At 30.4% G+C, this 17,489-nt stretch overlaps 2 protein-coding genes across 2 annotated transcripts in view; one reads left to right on the forward strand and one right to left on the reverse strand.

Moving 5' to 3' along the window:
* On the reverse strand, positions 1–5,283 carry LOC130440486 (signal recognition particle subunit SRP68). Its single transcript, XM_056773669.1, has 6 exons — positions 5,080–5,283; positions 4,445–4,794; positions 3,298–3,639; positions 2,807–3,105; positions 939–1,177; positions 1–482 (listed from the first exon to the last, which is right to left on the reverse strand). The coding sequence occupies exons 1-6, from the start codon at positions 5,168–5,170 to the stop codon at positions 82–84; spliced, it is 1,722 nt and encodes a 573-aa protein (XP_056629647.1). The 5' UTR covers positions 5,171–5,283; the 3' UTR covers positions 1–81.
* Positions 5,264–17,489, forward strand: part of LOC130440485 (klaroid protein-like) — a 22,379-nt gene continuing 10,153 nt past the window's right edge. The window contains exons 1-4 of the mRNA XM_056773667.1: positions 5,264–5,623; positions 6,093–6,252; positions 7,120–7,401; positions 10,212–10,729. Coding sequence (XP_056629645.1) covers positions 6,116–6,252; positions 7,120–7,401; positions 10,212–10,729 — 937 coding nt within the window. The 5' untranslated portion in view covers positions 5,264–5,623; positions 6,093–6,115. The remainder of the gene's footprint in view (positions 5,624–6,092; positions 6,253–7,119; positions 7,402–10,211; positions 10,730–17,489) is intronic.

A 17,489-nucleotide genomic window follows, 5' to 3' on the forward strand; every position in this document is an offset into this window, starting at 1 on the left:
TAATAAATATCTGTGTTATATTAAATTTATTAACGAACAATATGAAAATGATTTTATATAAGCACATATTTATTTTTTAACTTATTTTCCCCACCCCCAAAGTCCTTTAACAAATCCAGAAATACCAGCCCCTTGTTTCTGTTTAGATTTTCCATCATCAAGTTTCTCGCTGAGATCAGGAAATTCTACAAAGTTTAATGCTAAATCGAAGAAGAATGGTTTAGCAGGCACTGGTTCCATAGCAGGAGGCAAAGTGACCAAATTGGGATTTTTCGACAGTAGTTGGGGTTCTTCTCTAAATTCATCCAATCTTTCCATCAGTGGTTTTTTACTCTTGTATATTTTCTGACTTTGAGGAAACTGAATCATATTTTCTTCGGGTTTCTGATCCAGCACCAAATTTGCTTTAGCTATTGCAAGTTCAGTTTCTGATTTTTCTTTAACTCTTTGCAAAAGTTCTTTTACTTCAGACTCAAATGTACCTAAAATTATCGTTTCATCAATATAAAACCATAAGCAATCACAAAAGAAAACACATTAAGTATAAGCAAATCATACAACTGAACACAATCAACAACAAATAGTAAAAAGTCCTATTAAGAGACATGAATTGACGAGTCACAATAAAAATTCAGAGCAAATGAAACAGGTAAATGACCGAAAAGGTAAGACAAGATAATTATATCTTCCTTTGTCTTAAGGAAAAAGCATGAAGCGTATCGGGTTATAAAAGGTTTGAAAACAATTTGTAACAGACAATATCAATTTTTCTATATCTATCATTTGAAGTTAATGGATAGAATGAATCACTTTATCAGGTATAAGTGAAGAATAAAAATTAATTTTCAGCAATTCTGTACATTATTTTCTTTAGGGATTTCTATATCCATAACAATCTTAGACTTCATTGTGTTTTGAATTTATATAATCGTATTTACCTTGATTAATTGTTTGTACTGATTTAAAAGTATAATCGAATAACACTACAGCCTCTTTCCAACGTTTCTGTGCTACCTGCGATTTGGCCAAATAGAAGAATCTAAGTGTTTTATAAGCTTTAACTTGTAAGTCATAATATTTCTGCACCTCTTCATTGTCTTTAATCGCTTCATTTTGGGATAATTCAGTAGTCTGTTGGATATTTATATCCAAAAGGCGAACACAATCCTGTGGCTTCCTACAAACCATCCAGAAAAGTAAATAAATAGAAGTATTTCAAATAATAAATGAATATTTATTAACGTGGACATAAAATAAGGAGTATATAATGGTACATAGAGGACATTTATAGCCAGATGGAAGAAAAATGGATTGAAATTAAACTTATACAAACTTTTATGAACTGGTATATAATATCACATCAATGTTGGCTTACTGAAAGCATTTTTTCAAGAAGTAAAAAAAGGTGCATATTGATTAGAGGAAAGAAAAAAATTGGTTATAAAATATGGAAAAATTGTGAAATATATTAGATGGAGAGAGGGAAATTAAATAGTATTGGAAAAGGGTAAAATTAATGATTTTAAGAAGTGCAGTTAATTTTATTTCACTGGAAATCATCAATATTTATATGAAAAAGTGATTTTACAAATCAAGTAAAAAAACTGAATAACGAAATACTTTTATAGTAATTTCATTGTTAAATATTTAACCAGCTTTTTCCAATCTAACAGTATACATATCAATATAATGTCATACTACATTAGTCGCAATTTGAGCACCCAATCGAGCACATGGGTGCGCAATGCCATGTTCAAAATTGTCGTTTTTAAAACAGTCGCGTTTTCTACATGTCCACACCAGATAAATGTTTGGGCTCCATGAGCTTCAAAATTGTGGTTTAGACACAAACTGTAGAATTGACGTTCTGCGGACATTTATTTCAAATTCATTTAGATTTACATTTGTATTTCCTAGAAACAAAGTTTTCTTATACATATTATTGAATTCATAGAAAAATTGGGAATATGCATTATTACTTAATAAAGAAGACAATAAAATGGCTTGAGAAGGTATATTTAGAAAAAAGTATAGTTTCAAAGAAGTGCTTCCATAATATTCGTATTTTTTATTCAATTAATCAAGTATCTTGTATTTCGAACAAGGCAACAAATAAACAATTAATTTGTGAAATGTTTTCAAATTTGACTCTTCGACACAAAACCTACCAATTAATTCTTGTGTGCCAAGTTCACGAGCGTCGAGCCCATGGGTTTCATGCACAAAGTACTTAATAAATTAGAAAGCAACTATTATAATAAACGATTTCACTGTATTCCCACTTAACTCTTTGAATACCTCACTTTTCTGTAATTTTATTAAGTTCATTAAAAAATGAGTATGTATAAATGACGATTTATTAAATTACATAAATTCTGAAAAATAAATAATTTTTTTAGATACTTAATTATGTTTGCGTTATAACAATTTTCGTTTAATAGGGAGATTATATTGCTTGGGCACTTTTTAAGTAGTCTTTCATTTCTATATATATCAAGTTTTTAAATATATGTAAAAATAAAAAAATAAGATACCACAAAATAAAACTTAGCATTGGTACAATGTTACTACTTTTCAAGCACTTACATCACAGAATTTCATTCAATTGGCTTCTCACATGAGAAAACTTTATTTTTTCATTTTGGATGATTTTGATCTCAACCACATTTAAAATTTAGAAATTGTATTTTCCGAACTGGTTTGTAAAATTAGCCACTACGTTAACTATAAGTGGATCATACATATAACTGAACACAATCAACAATATGGAAAGCATATTTGATATTTGGGGGCCATATTTACCAACCTTGTCTGTAAAATCAGTAAAACATTCCTATGTGATGTACGTTCAATACGAATTGAAAGCAAATAGGCCAATAGTTGTTGATATTCCTTAGTTTGTTTCGCTGTTAGTTTTTCAGCACGACTGCTATCCCTTGCAAGAGTTATAATGTCCCTCAAATCTATAAATAAGTTTTCTAGAATCTTAATTTTACCCTGATTGTCTTCAGCATGTATTAGAGAATCTTTCAACCCTTCAATGCTTACAAGGAATAATCTAATTTTTTCTATTCTCACTGGAATAATGAGGTTGAACCATTTTACCTAAAATATTCAAATTAATTGAATACAACAGAGTCATGAAAAAAATGGTAAAATACATTTTTCATCATCAATATATTTTGATTAAGGCTAAAAGTAGTCAAAACATCAAAATTATATGCTTTTAAATGAAATTTTAATTGATAGGATCCTAAAATTAAGATAATTTATCAACAAAATTACTATGATATATACCTCATATAATACATCTTCAGTTTTTTCTTTATTCTGAGATACAAGTGCATCAAAGTTCTCCAGTACACCTTGAGTACGAAGTTCTAGCAGATCTACTGCTTTCTCATCTCCAATATTATAAGCACAGTAACGTAAGCTGGGACTAATTTCTTCTACTCTTTGTTTGTATGGTAGCTGTTCTTCCTCGGGCAGTGTAGAAGCTATTTTTTCATAAATTACTTGAGCTTTTTTAAGATTCTCAACTGCTTGTTTCCATAATTGGAGCTCAAATTGCAAGCTACCTTGTATCCAAGCAAGATATGCTTGGGCTTCCAGTTTAGTACGGGCGTCACACCTTTCTTGCTAAAAATATGGTGGAATTGTTAACTCTTTAAATTTAAATTTACTGACAAATTATTCCATTTTTGGCAAAAAGTGAAAAATACAGATTTCAAGAATTATAGAAGCATAAGTTGCTGATTTTTGAAATAAGAAATTAAAAAGGTATCTTAGAGTACTGGTTAATAAAAATAATTGGCTTTTGGAAAGAATTAAGTACATATAACAATGTATTTACATTAAGACAGGTAATAGAGTTAAAACTGAAAACAAATTAAGAAGTATACCTAAGTCTATACATTCAAAAAGCATTAAATAGTGCTGCCAAAAACAAATTTGCAGAAATATCACAAGAATGAAAATTTTGTGTTAAATTGAGAAAAATTATTGAATCAAAATGATGAGAAATACTAATGATTAATCCGACAGTTCATGTCAAACAAGGGTTTAAAACAAAGATTCCAAGAATGACATTCACAGTTGTTTTTTTAAGTTTAAAAAAAACCTTTATGAGGTTTGTAGATTATTTGAAATTCTCAATTGATTAATATATATTGTGAAATAATGTATTACCCACCTTTCATATAATTAATAGTGTCATTATATCACATTTGAAAAAAAACTGGATTAATTCTATAAAATTTTTTAGGATTCATCAATGATAATTTTTGGGGCCAAAACTTCTGTTTTGATTCAATTGGCCAATTTTTTATACCAAAGGTAAAACAGTTCACAGTAGGTGAACTTTAAAACATTAAGATTTCTTTAAAGTCACCAACCTATTAAATGTTATAAATATTTCCAACAAACTTTATTATATGATTCTCACCTTACAAAGCTCATCTAACTGAATTGCATACACACAAGCTTTTCTCATCTTCTGAACTAAGTGGAACTTCTTTCTGGGTTCAGTATTGGATTCCTGTCTTAACTGCATCGCATATGCCCAACACCTTTCTGCTAGTATTAATGGGATGTGTAAAAACCTTTCATCTGATCGAGGACTTATTATATGGGCTTCAGTGACATCTCGTTTTTTGAAGTGCCTCCTATCACCTTGAGGTATTTTTAAAACTTTCCGCAACCTACTAATCCTCCTTGAGCAATAACCCCTATAACGTTGGTAATCTCCATGTCTGAGACCATGCTGCTGTTGAATATCCTTAATTAGTTTCAGAACTGAAATATGACAAAAGTTTAATATAGTTTAATCCCAACAAAATTATAAATATATACACAAATCTTCAATATTTTGTATCTATACCTAACATAATAAGAAATATTATCTGATGTGATTTATCATTAACATAGATTTGTTAAATGGAAAGTATCTTCTGTTCATATTTTATTTAAAAACAGAAAAACTTCAAATATTCATACATAAAAATAAGTATTTTTTATTTGAAACTCTTGTAACAGATGTCAACAAATTAAGGTTAATTTTATGAATTACAATAAACTTACTTTCAAGAGTGAAGGGTTGCAACGGATCCGATTGAGGAGTTTTATTTTGGGTTGATTCTGATTGAGGGTTTTCAATTTTTTCAGTTCCCATTATTCTTTCCTATGAACAAATTCACGTTTATAAACGACGTTTACTAACGTCAATTTTTCACTAAAGATGTCAATGTCAGTTAACGGGACACGTGCGTATAAAATGTCAAGTGAGTGTGTAAGTTTGAAATTGATTTTACGTATAATTTTCTTTTATATTTAACATCATATAATGATAGATAACAATTACTGAATGATTAAAGCCAGTGCTAGCTTATTGAAATTTTGAATCAATCTATCAATAGTATCATTATTTAAAAAATAGCAGCAAGCATCCGGGAAAATTTGTTGATTAAATCAAATGTTTACTGTAAATTGGCAACATTGTTAGTTCTTGTTTATTTTCGGCCAAATGACGTCATCACTACATTTAAAGTTTTCATAAGTCGTTGTAGGTGTGCGTTTATATAAAATTTTAAGCCATTCTTTATAAAATATATTTGTTTTAAATGTGGTAAGTCTATAGATAATTAAATTAAAACAATATATATAATATAAAAATTGGGATTAGATTTTCTTAGTATACACTAATATTCTAATTAAAAAGATCCTACTTATTTAAATTTATGGATAAGTATACAGAATTGTATTAAATCGACTTAACATATTGATAAAACTAATCAGTAGTTTTAAATATATTGATTTGATATAATTCCAGCTTAGCAAAAGTTAGAATAGCATTTATTCCAATGAATAAATCCCATCTAATGAATTTATGTAATGTAAACAATTTGTATATTCACGGTTCCTTGAGCATGCTTTACAAGATTACAATCGAGATCTTTGGTTGTCATTTTCATCTTCTAATAGTATTAGTGGAGGGAACTGACTACCTATTTTTAGAAACACACATGGGGTCATTTCTTATTTAATCTTTGAAGGCAGAGTGTACCTAAGATTAAAATGGAGTTTTCAATTTTCAGGACGAGCTTGTTATATACCTATAATGGATACTAGATCAAGGAAATCAAGATCGAGAACACCTCACACTCAGTTAGAAGCTTTCAGTAAGGAATTTGTTGATAAAGAAGTTTTGGCAGAAGAAAGTGTTCGGATCACACGAAGCACCACTACATCTGCAAAGTAAGCTAATTACTCCTTCATTGAGCAAATATATCTACAATATATCAGTATACCTCTAGAACTAGCAGTGATGATTTTATATACATTTGATTTTTTTGTCAGGCTAGTGTTAATCTTTTTTGGTTTTTTATGGTCAATTCTTAATATTTAGTTTAATAAAACATGTATAAAAACATATATATAAAAAAATCTATAAAAATCATTATGATACAATTAAATTTTTATGCTTCCACTTTACATGCTCATATAAATTGAAGAAATATACAGATATGATAATAAGAATAATTTTATTCACAATTAACTATAATGGTTTAATGAAATTAAATAAGGGAATAAGGATTAAATGAAAGATAATTAGCTTTGATCTTTTTTTTATTATGAACACTATTATGTTTCAATTTATCTTGTATAGACTAAAATAGCATCACATATTTGTACAATGTATGGGGCTTGCATCATATTAAGTGTTTTCAATGATGCTGGTTAACAGTGAAAATGTCTTTGGATGATTAATTTTGACTTGCTGAGTTGAAAAATCGCTCAATTTGCTATCGCTTTTGAGATAAAACAGAAAAGCAAAATGTTTTGGAGCTATTCGGATCATATAAACTCAATTAGTGCCATTCTCTCTTATTTTGGTTGTTTATATGTTTTATTATGTTTTTTACATTTATAGAAATGCTTGATAAGAATATTCCTATTTCATATTTTTCAATTTATATAATCAATGATAAATGGATTATACTTTTAACTGAATAAGTGGATATACTACACTTAATATAATTATATTATATCTTATTTGAAAGTGCAAAACCTACCAAAACACTCCTCAATAATGACATTAGCATTGTTTTCATATTATTACAGAGTCAGAGAGGTAAAAGCGGATGCTGTTACAGTAGATGAAGTTACATCTACAAATGTCCAACCAGTCAAAAAATTATCAAGTAAGTCTGAACAAGTGAGTTGTAGATGGTTCAAAACTTCGGATTATTCTTCTGAAGATGGTGAAAATGAAGTTAGTTCAACTAAAACAATATCATTAAACGAGAAAAATCAAATAATAAAAGACGCCAAAGCAGCCTCGTCTAATGGTAAAGGACAAATATCAGCTTTAGATCTATACAAACAATCAGGAAGATATTGGGAGTAAGTATAACTTCTTTTCAGAGCTACTAATATGCTATTGCAATTGTTTCTTAAATATTTCCCTCCATTGAGGTACAATTTTATCCAAATGAAAATGATACTAGACATAAGTTGATTCAAGTTGTTTCAATGTAGTATTGAAAATTCAGCATCAAATTCAAAAGTGAAATAATTTTCATACCACTGTGGAATAACAAGTAAAATATCTTTTAAATCTCAAATGGAATTGATAGTTAGGGAAGTAAATTTGTGTATACAAATGGATATTGAGGAGTGAAGTAGGTTAAGGTAATATTTATCAAAACTATTTAAAAGCAATTAATCAATACTTTTACAAATAAAACAGTAATTTGAATATTCATATATTTATTGTATGCTAATCTATTAGATAAAAACATTTGGAAATCAATTTAGGATAATCTAAAGATTTATTATCATTGTTATTAGTAATACTCGTAAAAACTAAAAAACGTTATAGATATTAGTTCTATAATCATTTATTCTATAAAAATACAGAATTCTATGACCTTCCTATATTGCATATCTCCTATCACATTTCACAGCTGTTTGATACAACCATTTCAGATATTACTATGTGTTTTTACACAATTGATTTTTTTTATAATGTGGCTGAAAAATGATGATATGTATTATCAAAACTTATTATGACAAATATTGAAAGCTTTAAAAATCTTATAAAAAAATTACACTGTCAGCTCTGTATTTATTAATAATAATTAAATATAAACTTGACATTAATATTAATAACTAATGAAATATTTTAACAAAATTAAGTTGTACAATAAATAATGCTATATTGCGAAACTATTTACAAATATATTTTTTCCAGTCTTTGAAATGGTTTCAATATAATTTCTGAGTGTTGATTTAATCTCGTAATCTCCTTTTAGCTCCATACTTTTTCCCTATTTTTTCAAACTTGGGAACAGAAAATAATCCGAGGGGGCTAAATCTAGCAAATAGGGTGCATGAGGTAGCAATTCAAACTTTAATTCGTTAATTTTGACCTTTGCTGCACGGATGTGTGATCCGGTGTATTGTATTGATGAAACAACACTTTCTTCTTAACCAAATGCGGCCGTTTTTGCTTGATTTTTTAACTCAAACGTTGTAATAAGTTCGCATGGTACTCGCGAAACTTATCCAACGCGCATTCTAAAAAACCGACGCCATGACCTTGCCTGCAGGTGGAACGGTTTTTGCCTTCTTTGAAGCAACGTTCTGGTCGGCCTACTGAAGTTGATGACCAAATCAAAGTTATAATTGAAAAGAATTGTCATATAACTGTTCGATAGTTTGCGAAGAGGTTACATGTATCGCACACAACAATTGAAAAGCACTTGAAATGTCTTGGGCTAGTTAAGAAGCTTGATATTTGGGTAACTCACAAATTGAAAGAAATTCATTTAACACAAAGAATAAACATTTGCGATATGCATATTTAATGAAATGAAACCGATCCTTTCTTGAAAAGAATCATCACTGGTGATGAAATATGGGTCCTGTACAGTAACATGGCTCTAAAACGATCATGGAGCAAACACGATGAACCAGTAGAAACCACATCGAAAGCTGAAAAACAACAAAAAAGCTCATGATGTTATTTTGGTGGGATTACAAAGATATTGTGTTTTTTTAGGTTCCAAGGAACCGTACGATCAGTTCTGATGTTCTCAACAATTAATGAAATTGAATGAAGAAATTCAAGAAAAACAGTTTGCATAAGTCTTTGAATGGCCAAACTTTCCCAAATGACGTTGACCTCCAGTCTCACCCGGTTTAGTTTTTTGCTGATAAAGACCAGAAAAAATATAATAATCGATTAAAAACTATTCTTTGTTAAAAAAAGTATTTTATTTTACACTACAAAACCGAAATTACTTAGTCGCCAACGTGGACGTTGAAAAAATATATTTCTTTTTGTAATAGAATTTTTATTGGTGAATAATTTCCCTTCAGTGATTTTAAATTGATCCAGCACTGCAATCATCTTATCAATTAACTAATAGTACAAAAACTTACTTATTTTTTGCCTCTTTTTATTGGTAAACTGACATTCAATTTTAAATTACTATGTACTTGTATGATTGTTGAATGTTTTAAAAATAGAGGATATTGTTTATAATACAGATCAGTGTATACATTTCAAAGCTTAGATAGGTATGTTCATTTACAAAATCTTCCATTCAACATAACAGTTTAAGTTTCATAAGTCATTAACTTTGTTCATGGAGCACCACATTGTCAGTTTAATTTATTTATGTTTTAAATCCTACAACTTTTTTAAAATACTTGTTGAATTTGTCATAATATAAGAATATCTAGAGAAAATAATACATTAGGTAAAAACTTGATCTTATTGGAATGGTATATAGTGGAAATAACATTTTGTGAGAAAGTAACTTTCTATCAAGCTGTTGTCTACCCAAGTTAGTAGGATTAATTTCACTTATATTTGTATATATTGATCTTTATACTCCCAAAAATTTTATTAATACAACCATTTTCAATCAATAGAAGACATCAACAAAATTCTTGGCAAGTACCAGATTATAATCAATTAATAAGGCTTCAAATGACTTTTATATTCCCAAAAATCTAATTAATGAAATTAAATTAATGATTCAATTACTTGTTACTTCTATTTTATTATTTGTGAAGAGATTCATTACAAAGATAAAGTATATCAATAACACGGTAATAAATTTTACTAGAAAAGTAAATTTGAATCCATATTGTATTTTAATTCAAAATTTAAATTATATATTGATTGTTTTTTTTTGTTTTAGCATTTATCCGAAAACAGACTACACCTACTCACCCCATTCAAGAGACAGAGTCGAAATAGCGCCAGGCGTTGTGGCTATGCCAAACATGTCTCGAAAACCGATCCATTCCGTCAGTTCATCTTCAGACGATTCTCATTTATTCACAAGTGTAGAACACAAACAAACTAACACGGAATCATACGGTTCTCGAGGCGTCGAAGATATTTACCACAATTATAAACCGAGGCAACTATTCAATAATAACTATGAAGGTACTTATTCAATATCTACCCAGAAGACTAGATCTGTTTGGTCGAGGATAAGAACTACAACTGTAACATGGATAACAACTATTATCACAACTTTTTTGTCGATAGCATATTTTGGTTTCAAAGTTCAAATCTCTTTGTTTACCAAGTTGCATAAACTTACCAGTAGGATAATGCTTATGGATACATGGTTGTTATGGAAGAACAAGGTCGGCAACAAGGCTACAAAATTAACGGCTCTGTGTGTCATCCCATTATTACTTTTAGGAGGTAAGTGGATTTTTTTTCTAATAATGAAAATTATACTCCAACTGTATTGGATAATGAACCGATTGTCATCTGTTTTAACCTGGATATTAATACTGATGTGGACTTATTTTGAAATTATAATGACGTCTATTATTGTCAATAATCTTCATTAATCTTCCAAGTTTGATCCAAAACTTTCTAGCATATTGATAGATATGCCTGCTGAAAGTGAAATACTTTAAGAAAATCATCAGATTGAGCAATAAATTTACTTCCTACTACTTGTTGAGGGAGGAGTGAAAAGGAAAAGAGAATGTCCACAGAAAAAATTGATAGAAACATATAGAGATGTTTTAAGAAAAATAGGAATGGAGAATTGGCGTGAAGCAGTCATGAATAAAAATAGATAGAGGAAAGGAGCATAGCGGCTCCAACCATTGGGCCTGTAATGCCTGTTTACCCCATCTTTCTCAGAGTTAGCTCAAATTCAAGTAAACAATTTGCCTAATCATAATTCACAATACATTTTATAAATTAGTCATTTGCAAAGTGAAATCAAACCATCAATAAACTTTGTTTTTGATATTCCTATTTCATAGGCGAATGCAATAGGTGTGACGGCTCTTGATAGTTTCAGCTGGACCATACCGTCGTATATGATGTTCCAGAAAAGTTGCCCTAGTCGAGATTTGGGGACCTCTCCGGTGACTTGATATTCTCTTGTTTTTTGAAGAAATATAACTGATTCAGTTTCAAGGGCTTGTCCAAGAAAAATATCATTCAAATGTGTTATCCACAGATACTTCTATTTATAAAGTTTAAATGGGAAGATTCGATCACGAAATAGATCAAAACAAACAAGAGAATATCAAGTCACCGGAGATATCCCCAAATCTCGGTACTAGGACAACTTCTCTGGAACGTTATATACGACGGTATGATTTCTTACTAATTTCTAATAATTTCGAAACTATTAGAAAAGTATTAAAATTCTTACATATTAGTTGAGGCTGAAGGAGGATGTCAACGAAATATTTCCGAATAGAAATGAAAGCTTGGGATAGTTGCGTACGTTTCTTAGTATATTAATTAAAAACCGTATATTTCAGGTGTGCACTTGTTATTGGTTAATGGATACACTATTGTCCCTTCCTGCCACCCTAATTGCGGAAAAATTGCCTCCACTTACATAAACTCATACATAGATAGAGCATACAACTTCTTTAACAACACAGAATCATTGTAACACATGCTTTTAATATGCATTTATAATGGTGTCTTATTAACAACCAGAAAATCCTAAGGAGATCTTTATTTTATAATTAGCAGTAATTGATTCAGTTCTTTAACTGGCAAAAACCAATAGGATCTAATTTTAAAATATTCAGTCGTCCCAATTTTAAAGAAATGTATCGAAAAGCATCCATCCAACCGTTTGAAGATGATATTTAGAATACATTGAGAGCTGGTTGGAATCCGGAAACTATATTCAGATCATTTATGCGCGTTTCGATAACCAAGTTATTTAAATGGTTTACATAGGTTTCTGAAGATGATAACCTGGATATCGAAACGCGCGCCATACCGTGTAATTGTAGTGGTTTCAGTAGTATGTTTAAGAAATTTAGAGACATGGATATTATGCAAAATAATAACCGAGGATTATTTCTCGATTGTAATACTTTCAATTGATTGTTTTAGTGCCATTTAAAAATTCTTTTCTGTACTGATGTTTTTGGAAAAAAAATACCATCATTAGAGTTGACTTGCTGGAACCAACCCTATTGGTTTTTATTAGTTTCTACATCAAAAGTGTAGTGTGTATTGGATAGTTTGTGTTTTAATCCGTGTTTAGAAAGAAACTTGGTTGCATACATGTTTTACAAGGACCGTAAACAATGGATGAATTTTTTTAATTGATTTACATGATTTTTTTGGTGACTTCAATCATTTGTTGGATAATTAATTTGCAAATTTACAATCTACTTCACTATATTAACAATTATACCGAACTTGAGTTATTAAAAAAAAATAGATTTTATTTGTTGAAAGAAAGAAAATTAATGCCAGCATATTAATAATATTAATTATTAATAATTAAGGAATTATAAAGTCCGAACCAGCAACACAGTGGAAACTAATCGCTTGAAATCAAAAATTTGGTTTCAAAGGTTAACAAAGGTTTGTCGGAAAACCCAAAACCTATCTAATAACTGGACCCCATCAGTAATTTTCAAAAGCAAACTTGCGCGTTCCTAAAGTCATCACGAATTTTGAAATTGTTTGCAGTATAACATTTAGAATTTATGAGTTTATTGGCAAAAATTTGTCGAAAAACCTAAAACCTATCTTATAACTGAACGGAATTTTTGTAGTGCTCCAAACCATCTTCACATAATTGCCTTCCTAGGTTAACGATAGATAACCTCTGTTAATTCCGATGTCTTTTAGGATTGGGTTGATTAGTTGGTGTCTGTTACTTCTAGAACATAACTTGAACTGGAGCTGATTGCATAATTGATTATGTAAGCCTAAATTTGAGCATTAGAGTCAGATCCCGTCGTCAAGTGGACCCCCTCTAACCACTTGATGATAGAAAACTTATTAAAATATGATTATTGAAAGTAGTGATACCTAAAAATCATCCATCAAAACAGTTTATAGAAATTTTCAATTCAACAACGGTCAAGTGAGAATTAATGCAAAAAAAATCATTAAAACTGATCTTAAAATATTAGTCAGTCAGTAAAAGAAATAATTTTCAATACATAAATCGATAATATTATTAAAAATATAAATAATAATAATAAAATTAAGTGAGCTTCAGGTTTAGAACACTGGAGCTTTATTATGAAAATTAAATTATTAAATAATGTATATTTTTAATAATTAAAAAATACAAATTCTTATTATAAGTTTACTGTCCAGGTAATACTGATGTGCGACCAAAGTTAGTTCTAGTTGCTGTGTAAAATTTATACCCTTTTTGTTATATAAATTTTCTCATTATCGGTATATTGGGATTCTAGAAGGATGATTTTATAATACAATTCCATGCCGTTCTTTTATGTTTCATATTAGTTTGTTTGATTTTTAGACTGTTTTTGTCAGTTTTTATATATGTTGGGACATTTCGCATTGCACAGAATTAAGTGAAGTTGACCTAACTATGAGAACTTTTCAATGGAATTTAGCTACCTATTAACTAAAACTAATTTAAAACCATAAGAGATACTCTATTTCACTTTTACGCATTTTTATAACAAGGAATCAATATGCTATTGATTACAAAAATATTATTGAAAATCAACGACACAAAATAAAATAAAATCACCACTTTTCGACTGATTATTACTTCTTTTCGTCTTGGCATACTATCAAGTAACTTTCGACACTCATTGTTTCGGATTGGTGCGCATTTCTGGAACGATTCTCGAAGAAGAAAATATTGTTTCCTTACATCCAATCTCCATCCATTTTTTAGCCGTATAAGAAGCGGCACAGTATTGTTGGAAAATATATTTAATATTATATGAAACCTCATCCTCATTTTCCCATTATCCTCCAAAGGATAAAGTGACATCATTTATATTTGATTCGGCAGTTGTTTCTCCATACTTGACTATCCTGTGCAATCTTTTCGGCGTGATGCAGTATCATATTTATTAAGGGTTTTGTTTCGTCTACCCATATAGTTGGAGATCTGCTTTTACTTTCTCTTCTATGATTAATCGTTCCATTGCTCCTGATCTTCTAGGTGCTGCAGATTCTGGTTAGTAGTTTTGTACGTGGATCAATTTCTTCTAATACGGATACGCTGGTTCGTTGTTGTGTCCGTGTTGTGTAACTTTGTCCGAAGTCCATGTTTCCGCTGCGTACGTTGCAACGGGGAAGATAAGAGCATTAACTAGACGGAGTATTTTTACCTCTCTGGACGATCATTAGGATTGTCAAAACACAGGCAATGCAGTATGACTAAAAATCTAGTCTCTGACATGCTGCATCGGAATATTTCGCAGCCTGTACCATCTGTTATAACTCGAGCTTTCGTGGTTGGATTTTAGAGCAGCAGAATAGTACAGTAATCCGAGAAATGCATTCAATTCTACCATGTCTAAATGTTTCAATTCGTCGTTTGAACGTTGCTTTGATGTCGTCATTTTTTTTGTTAGTCCATATCAAAATAGTTTGTCGCAAATACTGGTAGATCGGCAGGTGACAATATTATGTTGAAACGTTCTTACCGTGTTTGATGGTGGATTAGCAGTCCATTTGAAACGATTTTTACCGTAGAAAGGATGGGCTTTACCATTAAAAATAAAGTTTTAAAAATCCCCATCGATCCTACGTGTGCTACTGCTAGTTCTGACACTTTCTGCTGAGTACCGTTGAATATTCCCGACATGGAAGCAGCAAAATTGTTAATAGCAACGTTTAGTGACTTTATGGTGTTGATAATATCAAGTGCTGTACCGTCGCCTGTCTTTGAAGAGGCTTCAACCATCGCAAAAAGATGTTCACATGGAATGCCCTCCTCCTCGTTTACGTATCTCAAAACTATTGACAATATATCTTTATTGGAAGCGTCGGGAATATGGTCAGCCCTTACTGTAAAAAACTCTCACTTGTTTACTTCTCTAACAATATCTTCTGTAGTAGTGCAGGTGGTGTTTATCTTCTCAACTCTCTAGTATATTATTATGTGATGTCATTATAGCATCTTCTTCAGTATTAATATTATTCTTGGATTCCTTCGGCGATTTTGATGGTGATTCGTCACATTTATTAGAAGGAAATGAGAAGTCTGTATTGATCTTTATGACTTCTTCATTTTCAGTTAATTTGCCGGCCTCATAGTCGGCCTTTTCGTGTTCCACAGCATCTGCAAAGATAATAAGAACGGTAAACATTCATGTCTACGTTCAAATTCATGATAAAGCATTATCCATTCAATCCATTGATCACCCGCCTGAATCAACAGCGTTGGTAATTATTGTGGTCGGCAGTGATTTGGACGACGCCGGTGACCCCGAATAACTTTTGTGGCGCACTTGGGATCGATGGGGATTTTTAATGGTAAACACTAGTTCTCCACCAATATTTGTCTTTCGGGAATTTTTGTTATTTGACCCCTATTCTTATGTCTAAACTGACCGGACTACAAAGCATTGCGCCGATTGAAATTTTCCCCAGATCGTCAAAGTGTTCAAGATGAGCTTCGTTTCACGATTACGAAACTGAGTAGCCATTTCGTTTCGTGGTTTTCCTAACTTCCCCGATTATAATTATTTAAGATCAAATGGACATGTTATATTTTTAGGTTAAAAGAACTTATTCTCCGTATTTGTAAGACCTCTTGAGATGGAATGACAAAGTTCATGCAATTTCTTGGTTCAAATATTGCATCCAATGAATCTGTTATTTTACTATGCAAGGTTCTTGAAACTAAAATTCTTGAAATCGAGTTTAAATGGATATCTCTGTATAGAATTTTAATTTGTATGCAATTGCAAGATCTTGCATGAAGCAATCAGGTGAGTTTCATCTGCGCATGCTTTTCAACAAGATGTATGGCGTCTTGCATTGCATTGTACGTTGTTTTGCAAGTGGAGTCGAGTGGCCTTAATAAAATCTAGAGTATTTAAAGGGAGGCATTAGTTTTATTCATATTTAAATGAACTTTTCTCTCCAAATTCTACTAAAACACATTACATGTTTCATTTATAATTAACGTATCATGTATGATGGTTTTTCATTATTTTTTCGTCCTCTTTGTCGCTTGTTATACTGTAATTTGCCATTTTTATCAGCTTTGTATGATTGTCTTTTTCCTTAGTTATATTGGTGTTTGTATTGTTTTCATTTTTTTTTTAAATAATTGTAACAATAAAGATTTTCGAGATTTTAAATAGTTTTTGTACAAATCCTTTCTCAAAAGCAATTTGTGGTGGTTAGGAAGAGGCAATGTAAATGTAATTTGTTAAACTTGACCTAAATTGTTGTTGTTATCGTTGTTTTTATCAATATTTATACAATGGTACAAGTACCGCTTTTATTTTTTTCATTTAATGCAACGAGCGTGTTCATTTTATCCATGGTACCGTTTTGTAAATATACATATTTAATTATATCAAGATCTAATTGTTAAATATTCCATTTGTATTTTTTGCATTTTGACAGCAGCGATAAAATATAGTGCATAGCTTTTTATCTGTTCCTCTTAAGCGTCATTTTGGAGAAGTTTCGACTCAACAAATAACAAAAAATATGGAAAAAGCAATCCCGCAATCCACAAAGTTTTGTCAAGTTTTGTCGAATTTACGAACTATAGAAAATAATTCCATTACAAAAAGTAGCAAATATATTAAATTATTGGGCCTACAATATGAAAAAGAGGAATGGAGAAGATTATTAATCATATGCAGTTAAATCAATTTGGAATTCAATTGCGAAGATGATTCAAGAAAAATATTTCAGTGAATACCAATATTAAATTTGATCCTTTTACCGACATAATTTTTAAAGAAGCTCTGGATGTGAGAAATAGTAAACGGGAGGAATTAAGTAAGTTCTGTGGCATTGAACAAGAAAGATATAGTAAAATGGCAAAATTGTGGAATATAGACAACCCAGAGGAATTACAAAAAATATTAGCTTGGAGGGGGGTAAAAGCTGCAAAAACTGTAAAATTTACCTTTTTAAAGAAGAAAAAAACTTCAACAACAAGAAGATTTAAGTACAATACTATATTTTCAAAGACGAAACAGGGCGGTTCGAAAAA

The sequence above is a fragment of the Diorhabda sublineata genome, chromosome 2 (assembly GCF_026230105.1).
Source record: "Diorhabda sublineata isolate icDioSubl1.1 chromosome 2, icDioSubl1.1, whole genome shotgun sequence".
NCBI lineage: Eukaryota > Metazoa > Arthropoda > Insecta > Coleoptera > Chrysomelidae > Diorhabda > Diorhabda sublineata.

Excerpts from the sequence above, each read along its gene's own strand:
- LOC130440486 (XM_056773669.1), bottom strand. The coding sequence starts at position 5,170 with ATGGGAACTGAAAAAATTGAAAACCCTCAATCAGAATCAACCCAAAAT. Across the intron at positions 3,640-4,444 it reads AGTTAGATGAGCTTTGTAAG|CAAGAAAGGTGTGACGCCCG; the intron begins GTGAGAATCATA and ends CCATATTTTTAG. Across the intron at positions 1,178-2,806 it reads TTACTGATTTTACAGACAAG|GAAGCCACAGGATTGTGTTC; the intron begins GTTGGTAAATAT and ends GATGGTTTGTAG.